General features: G+C 41.6%; 1 protein-coding gene across 1 annotated transcript; it reads left to right on the top strand.

The window, feature by feature from the left end:
• The first annotated feature begins 9,689 nt into the window (after positions 1-9,689).
• Positions 9,690-12,204, top strand: sp8a (sp8 transcription factor a). Its single transcript, XM_044335926.1, has 2 exons — positions 9,690-9,866; positions 10,577-12,204. The coding sequence occupies exons 1-2, from the start codon at positions 9,846-9,848 to the stop codon at positions 11,807-11,809; spliced, it is 1,254 nt and encodes a 417-aa protein (XP_044191861.1). The 5' UTR covers positions 9,690-9,845; the 3' UTR covers positions 11,810-12,204.
• Positions 12,205-12,506: the final 302 nt, after the last annotated feature.

The following is a 12,506-nucleotide window of genomic DNA, read 5'->3' as shown; positions in this document are numbered from 1 at the left end:
AGAAAGTGTGCAGGAATGTGCGTGTGTGTGTGTGTGAGAGAGAGAGAGAGGAAGAGTGAGAGCAACAGGAGACTGAAGGAGAGTAGAGAATGAGTATTGACTTGTGTTCTTTTCTCTCATTTTTTTTTTGCGCCTCCATCCACCCTGACTGATTGACGACCACATAGAGCAGGATTTATGTGTGTGTGTATGTGTGCAGAGATGGTGAGAGTGTAAATATGTGATTGTAAACACAATAAGAGTAGATATACAGATGATATTCGAGTTGTGCTTGCCTTACAAACTGCAGACATTTTCAGCCACACAGGGGCTGTTTTCGCATTTCTTTGTGGAATAAATTAACAATTTGTTGCATGGCAATTAGCATGAAAAAGCAAGCAGCTTTTTTCCAGTCAATTTAACATTGAGCCATCTCTCTGTGCTTTTCTTAACCCCCTCTCTTCTTCTGCTCCCTCAGCCCCTGAATTTTATGGCAGGCATTGTGGCGAGGTGAAGCGCAATGAGTGGGAGGAGCAATAGTTAAACAGGAACATAGCATGAATAGTGTGCATGTGTGTGTGTGTGTTTGCGTGTATCTGTCTGCATACACATGTATGTGCATGGCCGGGTGTTGTTGCATGGGGTTGCACTGAAAAGTGCACACATAAAAAATGCTAAGTACTTGTAGCTAACTGGAAAAGCCTTGAATTTTTGATGTAAATGTGTGTACTTCTGAAATGTCTTAACATTTTTTATTCTTTGATGCTAAATAGGCTATAAAGCTACAGCCAACAAACGATTAGCTTAGCTTAGTATAATTACTGAAAACAGGGGGAAATAGCTAGATTAACGCTTTCCAAAGGTAACAAAAATCTGCCTACTAGCACTTCTAAAGCTCACTATTAAACATATTTTATCTCATTTGTTTTGGAAATAGTTCCAGGATGTTAAACCACAACTTCTACATTACTGTTTTTGCGCAGAGTAAACAAACTGGATGCAAAGTGTTCATTATTAAGAGGTACTGATAGGTGGATTTAACATAGACTGTGTAAAAATAATGGATGTAGCCACCATGATATCACTCAGTGGTTTGTGGATTCCTGTTTTGAACCCTGGAGTTTGGCATTTTGACCGTCGCCATCTTAGTTTTTTGGAGCCAGAAGTGACCATATTTGGATGAGAGTGTGGCGATGTGGAGGAGCTCCCCAGGGTCCAACTGCAGCACCTTATGCACCGCAGTGGTATCAACTTGTCAATCACAAGGTAGCCATGCCCTAAACTATATGCTGCTTTATCGTCTATTTTACTCTAAATAGGGCCATAATTTGCAAAATGAACATCATGCTGTATTGAAGAAGATTTGAAACTAGACTGAGACCATAAACTCATTAGCAAAGTGTTGACTGAGGTAATAAATCAAGTGAGAGGTAGGGTCATTTTGCCATAGACTTCTATACAAATAGACTTCTTTTTGGAGCCTGTGGAGTCGCCCCCTGCTGGCCATTAGAGAGAATACAGGTTTAAGGCACTTCCGCATCGACTTCACTTTTCAGACCCGGAGCTACCTGCTTGGGATTTAGAGAGCCCTGCTAGCTGTTTCCCCCCTTTTCCAGTGTTTGTGCTAAGCTAAGCTAATTGCCTGCTTGCTCCAGCTTAATATTTGTGTACAAATAGGCTTATTTGCTTTCCCAGCAAGAAAGCAAGTAAACATATTTCCCAAAATGTCAAATTGTTGAGGTTGAACTTGAAGTTGAAACACTCACAGTCAGGAGTTAAAGTGTCAGTTTGAAGTGTAAATGAATTGACAAATACTGGAATTTCCCCTTTAAAAAACTTAGACACACAAACACACACTTAAATCCAAACACAGTTGGTTGCCATGGCTGGTTGTCTTACAGATACAGCGAGGAGTAGAGACCCCGAAAACAGGCCTTCTGGTGGGGATGGGGGAGTCTACTCAATCACTACTTGCTTCAGACAGACAGATACTAGCCATTGAGCATGCACGCACACACACACACACACACACACACACACACACACACACACACACACCCCAAAGATGACCTAGACCCCCCACACTGAGGTAGCAGTGATCAGATGCATCAAGTCCATCCATCAAGACTGAAAGTGAAAAATGACGTCTGGAAGTGTATGATTATGCTCCTGGGCTTCTACACATCAATCAAGGGACACTGCGAACACACACACACTCGACCACACATTAAACACAGGGAAGACGCAGAACTTGAAAAATGAACAGGAGTAAATTAATTTCCTTGTCTGAAAAGTGTGTGTGTGTATGTGTGTGTGTCGGTGAAGAGCAGATAGAGGGATGAACAGTGTTATTGGTGAAGAGAACAGATCACGGAGCAAGATTTAATCAAGGAGAGAGAGTGAGAGAGCAAGTTTGTGTATGAGAGAGTGAGATCTATCTGAATGTTCCTCAGCAGTTGATGCTGAAGAACATCACCAGCTTCACTCAAGGAAAAAAAATCTTTACAGAAGCTTAAAAAAAGCTTAGCAAAACTGAAACATGTGTGACGTGTCACCTCACCAGCATTCCTGTTCTTACGTCTTCATCCCTGCTCCTTATCATCATCTTCTCTCCCTCTCATCACACCATCGGAGTGTGTGCAGTTCAGAAATGGTGATGAGTGTGTGTGTGTGTGTGTGTGTGTGTGTGTGTGTCAGCAGCTGTAAGAAATAGAGTATAATACCAGACTTTAAATGCCACATCTGGTCATCCGTATCATGTCATCTACTATGACAGTCTCTACATGCTAGATAAAATAGTTAATCAATACACAACACTTCCTCAGTTCAGCCATGTAGGAGAACTCATACAGGTTTAAAAAGGGGCCGTTTCTTCCAAGTAAAAGAAATGAAAAATGTACGTTTATTTTCAAAAAGAGAAACAATCATTACCTAATTTTATAATCAGTCTGTATCTATCAATTATTGGTAATTTAGTCAGTGGAAGTGACATTTTTCTCACTAATAACTTTGGATAGCTACCTCCAAAAAAGTACCACAACATTCATGTTTTAACTTTTTATCTTTTTATTAATACATATTATATTTGTTTTAGGGAAGCCAAATTCTGTCATCATTTGTGTTTTTTTCTCCAAAAAGTCACTTCCCTACTTTTTGAAAATTACATCTACTCCCTCTTCCTCATTGAAAATTTAGAATTCCTTAATATGAAAATTTTGTTGATTTCACAAGTTTATCTGTTGGACCCAAAATATCATTCATTCGGCGACCATTAGTTTGCATTAATTTCTGTGGAATATGAAATCAACAGACTTTTGAAACTGGCTTGAGTTGAGTTATTGATCGCACTGAACATCAGGTTTGCATTAATATTTGTCACATTATCATGTTACATTATCCTTGCATGACACGCAGCTTATGTGCAGATTGATTTGAAAAGTCTGCTTTGGATTACCTCACCACAACAATACAACATTGACAAAAGTCTACTAATTGGGGCACCATGACCAACCCCCGGTTTCCCCATCTCTCTCCCCTCACGCATTATATCTCTCTACTATCAGCCATCTGATGAAGGCATAATGATAGCGAGTGACAGAATGGATGTCACAGTGACAAGATGTAAGAAATACAGACCTGACACAGATTTTAAGAGTAGGGTTATTTTTTATGCCAAAAGATGCACAACAGATACATGAAATGTCACAAGCTACTGTTAAATAAGATAATGTCACATTCACCACCTTGCACAAAGATTTTTTATTGTTGTATATGCAATCAAATACAGAACTTTATTCCTAACTTTGGAGGAGTAAGTCCTGATTCATGTTCTGGCTTCTAGCTAACATCTATTTCATGAATAAGTAAAATATTCCTCATCAGTGGAGACCCTCATGGCAGCTGCAGTTTTATTAGAAGACAAGATAACACACCCTCTAGGAGGCAACTTAGGGTGCAGCATGAGTGGATAAAAGCCACTGATCTGCAATCACCACACAGTAATACACACACAAACACACACACACGCGCTTCCTTTGAAACGTCTGAGATAAAGCCACCTCACAAACGTCAACAGCGTTTGAAGAAATCAATGAAGACTCCTCCTTCAGACGCATCTCATTAATGTCTTGGCGCATGGAACGGCTCTTCTGCATAAATCAGCAACTTTATTGTCAGTAGTTAACAGAGACAGGAGGAAAGTTGATGGAGAAGCGGAGAAACTCATAACGCAAGCAGCTTCGGCGAAGATGCCTGTTAAGAAGATACCACTTTACAGCACTCGGGGTGTGGGTGTGTGGATGTGTGTGTGTGTGTGTGTGTGTGTGTGTGTGTATGTGTGTGTGTATGTGTGAGGCAGAGAGAGACAGACTGAGAGCTTTTCATCCACTCCAGTTACTAATCACAGTCTCATTCTCTCTCACCCTGCATAATTCACCCCCTTGCCTTTATAAATCTTTCTTCTCTCCCCACCTCTTCCTCTCCTTCTGAGGGCAGAGACAGCAGATGTGTTGGCAGGTTAAATGACCTCTGTGATGTATGACTTAACAAACCCCATGCATCCATCAACCCAAACCTGTGTGTGTGTGTGTGTGTGTGTGTGTGTGTGTGTGTGTGTGTGTGTGTGTGTGTGTGTAACAAAGAAAGAAAGAGCTGCTACTCATAAAGTGCAATTTCAGTGCACCCTCAGCCCAAACTTGTACCTAACAAACACACCGCAGAGGCCCCTACACACTCATCCTTCCCATGAATTCATCCTCCTCCTCCTCTTCTCTTCTCCTCATTTCATGAATGAGTGTGTTTTGTGTAGTATGTAGATGCACCGTATACATGAATGTGAATGAAGCACTTCAACAGTGTAATTACATTGGCCAGGATTCCCTCTTTCTGCTGCATAGACAGATGAAAGATGCCCTTTATGACCCCTACATGAGGGTGCGTGAGACGGAGACTTGCACAAAAGAGGTTAATATTGCTTGTATGAGAGATCAGTGAAACAGCTCTCTGGGCTGCAAAATATGTATTTGCATGCCACAAGCTTTTGTTCTACTTTGCTTTACTGTTTTCTGTTAGTCCACCACTGCACACGTCTATGGGATTGCACTGTTTAAGATGTTTGTCTTTTTGTGATGTAATTTAGTTTTTGTTACAATATAACACCAACATGCTAGTAAAGCTTATTCGATGATTTGAAAGTAAGAGAACTTGCAAGACACCAAAATTCGGAGAGTTAGTTAAAGATAGTAAGATTATGTGTGTGTGTTCGCATGTGTGACTGGCAAAAGGGGGTTTTGGTATTAATTGATCATCTATTATGAAAGGAGATCTTGTACGTATACGATGTTTTCATCGTAGCAACCCGGACACATTTCACCGACTCTGCTGCCAGAGTCGTCCATCAGCCCTGTGCTGACAGACGGCGGACGTGCCCTCTCCACACAGTAATTACAGGAAGCCAAGGAGGAGCAGCTCCAGGCACATCCTGGCACACAGATCACCTGGATGACTTCTTCTCTCTCCTGTAAAACAACTTCAATTTGTGTCAAGGGTTGAGTTTTGCAAACATCAAAAAACAAATTCAGGTTATTCAGTCAGAGGTGAGACACTTACTGTAACTCCTCTGTAGCAAGAAATAGCAGCCAGTCAGTATTCATCATCAAATGTCACGAACAACAAATAAAAATAAAGGATTTAAACACTACACTTCACAAGACATTCTGATAAACATTATGCCACAAACAAGTATATTAAACTGAAAAGGAAGTGCTCTCCGTTCAGTTTCCTTCAGTACGGTTTAAACATTATAGGAAATGGCGCTCTCCCTGTCATTCACAAAACAATTTACATACAGTAATATCATAAAACACAGGTATTATAACACAGGCAGACATGTGAAATAAACATTTAGACAGTTTTAAAAGGCGTTGCTGCGTTCAGAAGAAAATTTAGGCCTTTGGCTGAATCTACAATGCAGATTGACCTACAATGAGTGCAAAAATGGAATAAACGTAATGTGATACTCTACCAAAAATGAACTGAGGATGGAGCACTGTGTTTGAAAGATGGCTGTAAAATATCTTAACAGAAATATGCCTGTTTGGATCACAGTGAACATACTGGTAGACAGCAGAAAGATGAGCTATGTCACAGGGGAGGTCTGGATCAATATTGGAATCCGTTGTAACTGACTGAATTCAAGTTGACCGCAGCCTCTGTCCTGCACCCGTGTACAAAATACTAATGTTTTACAGCCACCTTTCAGGTTTGCAGTGAGTGAGTGATTCATACTCAAAAGACAGGTTTTGGGTGGAGTGTTTCTTTACATTCATAGGTCACCAAAAATGTCAAACATCTGAAACTAAGTAGGAAAAAGATCATCATCTGCAGGAAAAAAAAAGGCATGTGACAAAAATAAGGAGACATCTCCACACCAAGGAGCGGCGTCAATGTCACAATTGCACCACATGGCTGCACAGAATCTGCTTTTTTTTCTCTTTCTTTTACACAAATTGATTGGCTAACCCCCCAGTTGTAGCGAATATTTTTTGTGTCATGTTTAGCAGCTTGTCTTTTGACTCCGTCAGTCTCCCGCTAATTGTCTCAGCAGGGCAGCTGACCAAGATGGCTGCCCTGCCTTGCATGAGGATCACTGTGACTATACTCCACCAACAAAAGGGGAGATGAGGAAAACACCAAGGAGAAATAAAATACTCCACCCATCCCTCTCCCCCAAAAGTGCCAGATCTTTCTTTCACTCCTTTCTCTCTGTTTTTTCTGTCTCAGTGCCCACAAAGTAATTGGAAAGCACACGACAATCTTTTTTTGTTGACGTTCGATGGCGCGTGATAATGTGGTCATTATCATCGCTAAAGGAACAGGTTGGGGCTCAGGCAGGGTTTCATTGGGGGCCTTTAAAGCACACTCACACACACACACACACATACAAACACACACACTTTCAGTGTGGGAAAAGAATGCTCCTAAAAGAGGGACAGCTGTTTGGGTGGCTCGTGAGGATGGCGATCAGGTTAGAGGGAAGATGGGCTACTGTAAACTCCACCTGTGCATTCGGCAACGCCTGAGGCTGTGGGGGAGAGCAGGGCCAGCGTGGGAGCCTGTGATTTTGTCAGGGCCACTGGGAGGTGTGTATTAGTGTGGGGGGCTGGCAAAATGACACAAATAGTTCCATAATAGACCATATGTATTGTGATTTTGCCATAAGAAATTCTCATAAATTACTTCTAAAAACTTCCTCAAAATCACCACCCTAACCCTAATCCTAACCCTAACTAACTAACAGACAGAAAGGTTGCAGTGATATATATCTGTTATATATATATATATATATGTTATATTATATCTGTTTAGGCAGATTATTTTACCCCCAAAATCCTACATGATACTTTAAAAATGCAGATACTCTTCCTTTGGATAATGTTCAAAGAATTCAAGAGCAAATGCAGCATCTATGAACAAAACATATTATTACTTTCCTGCCTGTTTTAACAAGTTTGTTTAAAAAGGTGTTTGTTGTCCTTCTACTATTATTATTTATATGTAATTAATTTACAGCTTAATATGTTTAATTATGTGATTTAAAGGTAGCAGCCACAACAAATTACATGAATTCACACATAAATGGAGTCAAAGGGTGAGATGGGATTTGTTGAGTTCTGCTGAGCTAGTTTAACTCTTTTTCTTTCTCCATCATGACTCAATTCATCTACATCTTTACTTTACAGACTAAATTTTAGTTTTAGCTAAAGCTTTCTGATGGCTATCTCACCAGTTAGCTTTCATTTGATGCAGCTGCCTGGCTTTGGCTGTCTAGTTGGTTACATATCTGTCTGTGACAGAGAGTGGCCTGGTTTTATAGTTACTACAAATTTAAAAAGCTGTTTCTATAGAAATGATCAATTTCTATGACATAATTATCTATATATAGTTAAAGTAGAACTCAGGTCTTAACCCAATTTTGACTAAATATTTAGTTCATGCATTTTGCATTGTTTTGTTTTGTAAAAACAATGTAAAACAATTTCTACTTTTGCTGGAGACTTACCAGTCCTCTCCAAAGGCCTCACTGGGATATTATTGCACAACTGAAGTACTAAATTAAATTACTATTATATGTTTCTGAACATTCATGAGTTATGTGAATAATTATTAAAAACCTGGTGAGGAGCAAAATCATAACTTAACAATATATTTGCTACAGAACCTATATCTAACTGCAAAGGCACGTGTTCTCAAAAGTGGAAAAAACTGACCCCAAGGTGTAAAATTTATTGCAACTATTTTCGCTTTCTAAAAATAACAAATAATAATGTAATATAATGTAGTTGCTCACCCAGTTTTTGTACATAAAAAAAACATTTTAAAGAATAGACTATATATGTGAGATTCAAGCTTTCTGATGGAGTGAACAGTTTGTCTTTGCATAGCATCACCAAAATTAATCTTGCGCACTATCAATCATCCTGTGTAAACGGTGTGTTGGTGTGTGTGGGAGGGTTTGAGTGGATGAGGAATGTGATTAACTTTTCCGTCTGTGTCCAGCTGACTTTATTCAGGCTGGTCATAAAACAAGAGAGATGAAGAAAGGGCAGGGAAGCAGTTAATACCAAACAAATGAGGGAAATTGATTAAATCCTGCTGTTTTATTAAATTTGAAATTCAAATGAAATGCTCCCTCTGTGCTTCGGATGCTCATATATTAAGAGACTGAGGATCATTCTGGGTTATTTCCAGGGTGTGCATCATCATATTGATCAACCATCCCTTCTCTTAATAATAGGACCTACCTATCTAGGTACACATTCAGGTGATAAAGGGTTTCCTTCACAGTGTATACAGTCTCTGAGAGCTTGTATTTAGATGATTGTAAGAGAAGCACAGGAAGAGGTGTTTCTGTGAAAGCCAACAATTGTTTTGGGTTGAATGAGATGAAATTGTGGAGGCAGTGGTGGTGTCCTCCCTTCCCTCCCCCAGGGCTGACTGGATACGCCCCAGGGACAGGATGGGACGGACCGGACCAACCTCTCATTCATCAGCCTCTCCCACTGCATGGCTTCACAATAGCAGTAAAAACAGCAATCTTTATTTGAGACTTTTTCTGTCTGACACATCCAGCCAGCTGGGTTGGTTTAAGTAACCAAAGGTGTTGGCCTTTTCCCTAAAAACACAATAAAACTTAGGGTATCCTTCAAGCTGGAGAGTGGCGTTGCTTTTGAGTTTTTCAAATAGAATCTTTAATTTGCTTAAACTGTGCATGTTTCCTCACAAATATCGATTTAATCAAATCACCAATGGGCACACAATGAACTGGGTCCATGGGGTCCCTAAGGCCCTTGGAGTTGCACACTTTTCCTGATCCATCATGGACCCTCTGGTGTCAGACCTTTGTAAATAAATTTAAGAAATAATATAAAATTGCTAGAGTAATCATAAGTGATAATAAATGGAGAAGAGCACATGCAGTCATAGGTAAGAAAAAAGCTAATTGTCAATTAGCTTTTGGTCTATTTAATGGTAGGTGTGACCAGTTATTCGACTTTTCCGATTATCCATCACTGCTCGGGATTTATTGTCTTGAACTTCTTCTCGTCCCACTTTGTTGAAGTTTTAGAGCGAGCGCTCGTGAGACCTCACCTTTAAATTTTACGACGACCTCGAGCGCAAACGTTCAGAGACATTCTGAGCTGCTTTCTGATTGGTCCTCAGGCTCCCAGCGGCGCTTCAAAGCCACGAAGAAGCTACAACTACCAAAGCAGTTAGAGACGGAGCACAGACTCATCACATCGAGACACTGCGAGCACACACACACACAAACACACACACAGTCAGCCGAAGTTATCACAGTACAGACCATGGCTGCTACACTGCTAGGGGTAAGTTTACATTTCCATATATTTTACCGAAACACCTTTTTTTCCGAGAAATTGCAAAACATATTCGTGGTTATTTAATGCGTCTGTGGTATTCAAAGTGCAGCACGGAGTTGTAGTCAAATACTTTCTTCTTTTTAATTTCCTAGTGTGCTGCTGTAACCGATAACATTTACAAAATAATATAATTATAGGCCTAATAAACTGGTATTACTGGTTTACAGTTGTGCCTAATTTACATGAATAGTATTAGGAAACCTGGTTTAAATCGTGAGTTTTCTTTCCACTGTTTCTTCCTGTGATCATGACAGAGTTAATGAATGCTGTTACAGGTTGGGAAACGAGTAGTATTGACTCAAGTGAAAAGAAAAGCGACAGTTGAGCATTTGATTTTAGGAACCATCCTAATGTATTCTAACTACGATAAACTGGTATTTTTTCAGAATATGAAAAAGTTTACTTGCTGCAATGTTGGAGCTGTTTGTTCATTCATGACAAAACATATGACTCCCCCGCTTTATCTGATTAAACTAAGTCAAAGATTTGTAAAACGAAGAGCTATGCCGCATTCTTGATTTACATAAATTTAATCTTTGAGACCCAAAGTGTTTTTATCAGTGCGCGTAACTAGCGCACTAGATTTATTGCGCGTCTTTACGCACATTGTATTTGGCCTTGAGTCGCTGACCTAAATGTTTGTGTGCTCCACTCAGGAGGAGCCCCGGCTGGGCAGCACCCCTCTAGCTATGCTGGCCGCCACCTGCAGCAGAATCGGTGAGCCCAGCCCTTCGTGCTCCCCTGCTCTTTCCGATGGGGCCCCGGGGCTCGTCAGGGGTTTTCACCCATGGAAACGGAGCGCCCCGGGCACCAGCAGCTTGGGCACCTGCCTCACCTCACTCGAGGTTCCCTCTGGGACCTCCAGGAGTAACGGGACCGGGCTGACAGAGACCTCCAGCGCTTTCTCAGTGACCACCGCCACCTCCCCCTTTGGAAATGATTTTTCGATGTACCAGACCGCTGTGCCATCAGACACCAGTGTTCCCGATCCTGCGCACACACAGCGGTCTGTGTTTCTGACCAAATTTCCCCCCTCAATGGAAAGCATAGCGGGGATATACCCAAGGATGCACTCACATCCCTATGAGTCATGGTTCAAGCCTGTGGGGGAGGTTGGTAATGGGTCTTCTGCCTGGTGGGATATGGGCACCAGCTGGGTGGACACCCAGAGCCCGACCGGGTTATCCTCTCCTCTGAGCGGCTACAGCACTGACTACAGCTCCGCCTTCAGCTCTGGTGCGTCTCAGCATCTGCTCCCCGCCGCGCAACACCTGTTTGACGGCTTCAGGCCACCTGCCCCGGCCTCCTTCTCAGAGTCCACCACGTCCGGTGCACCTGCGCTGACAGGAGCCCCCGTCGTTTCTCTGCCGGCATCTTCCCGCTCCTCCTCACGTCGCTACACCGGCAGAGCCACCTGCGACTGCCCCAACTGCCAGGAAGCGGAGAGCCTTGGCCAGGGGGGCACGAGCCCGCGGCGGAGGGGCTTGCACAGCTGCCACATCCCGGGTTGTGGTAAAGTTTACGGTAAGACTTCCCACCTGAAGGCTCACCTGCGCTGGCACACCGGGGAGAGGCCGTTTGTCTGCAACTGGCTCTTCTGCGGGAAACGGTTCACGCGCTCCGACGAGCTCCAGAGGCATTTGCGCACGCACACCGGAGAGAAGCGCTTCGAGTGCTCGATTTGCCACAAACGGTTCATGCGCTCCGATCACCTGAGCAAGCACGCGAGGACGCACAGCGCGGAGGGCTCAGAGGACAGCGGGGAACCGGGACTCGGTAAAACCAGCAGCGACACGGACAATAGCATCACAGGTAGCCCGAGCCAGTCTCCCGGGCTGCACGTGCGTGAGACTGTCCAGAGCACCAAGGGACAAAGTGCGGTGGAATAATTTGCAAAACTAAACGAACAAAGCAACACGTGGGCATTTGATCACCAGCCTGTATGGAGTGTACTTAAAAACTAAAACTGGCACTTTATGATGAACTTCAGCTGCGGATGAACATTGTGTCCTTACCTCATCTATGTTATTTTAGCCTTCTTTAAAATACATTTTTACTCTACAGTTTATTTGAAGACATTTGTCTGTGCCTAATTTATTCTACGAAAATTCATTTTTATTAATGGAGTATTTGTTTTTATATATCTGGGGTTATTTGTTGATATACATTGATTCTGCCATTATGATTGTAGGTTATCTTAAAACATCTTTGGTTGGAACACTAAGTGTTATAATTTATCTTGCTTGTATCTCACTGACATCAATAAAACAGGACAATTTTGGGACATTTTTCGTTTCTCTTCAGGCCTACTATCATTTAAGCATTTCTTACATATAATTTGCATTGCATTATAATTAGTGACTGAAGAGTCTTGTTTTTTGTTGTTGTTTTTAGAAAAATAAACATAAAACATTACATAAATTATATCGAATTTAAAACTAATTATCAATATCTTAACCGGTCTAAACCAGGCAAAAAAATATTCTCAGTACTGCTTGAATTAATCAAACACTCTCATTCCATTTTTAAATGGATTATTAGGATGTTATCCACAGTTTTTACAGTAGACGTTTAATACAACAGATA

The sequence above is a fragment of the Thunnus albacares genome, chromosome 19 (genome assembly GCF_914725855.1).
Source record: "Thunnus albacares chromosome 19, fThuAlb1.1, whole genome shotgun sequence".
Lineage (NCBI taxonomy): Eukaryota > Metazoa > Chordata > Actinopteri > Scombriformes > Scombridae > Thunnus > Thunnus albacares.
The sequence above is the reverse complement of the archived record's forward strand: the minus strand, read 5'-3'. Positions and strand labels throughout refer to the sequence as shown.

What these genes read in the sequence shown, in the direction of transcription:
- sp8a (XM_044335926.1), top strand. Translation starts at nt 9,846, where the DNA reads ATGGCTGCTACACTGCTAGGG. An exon ending in TGGCTGCTACACTGCTAGGG is followed by an intron (nt 9,867 to 10,576) that starts GTAAGTTTACAT and finishes TGCTCCACTCAG; the next exon opens with GAGGAGCCCCGGCTGGGCAG.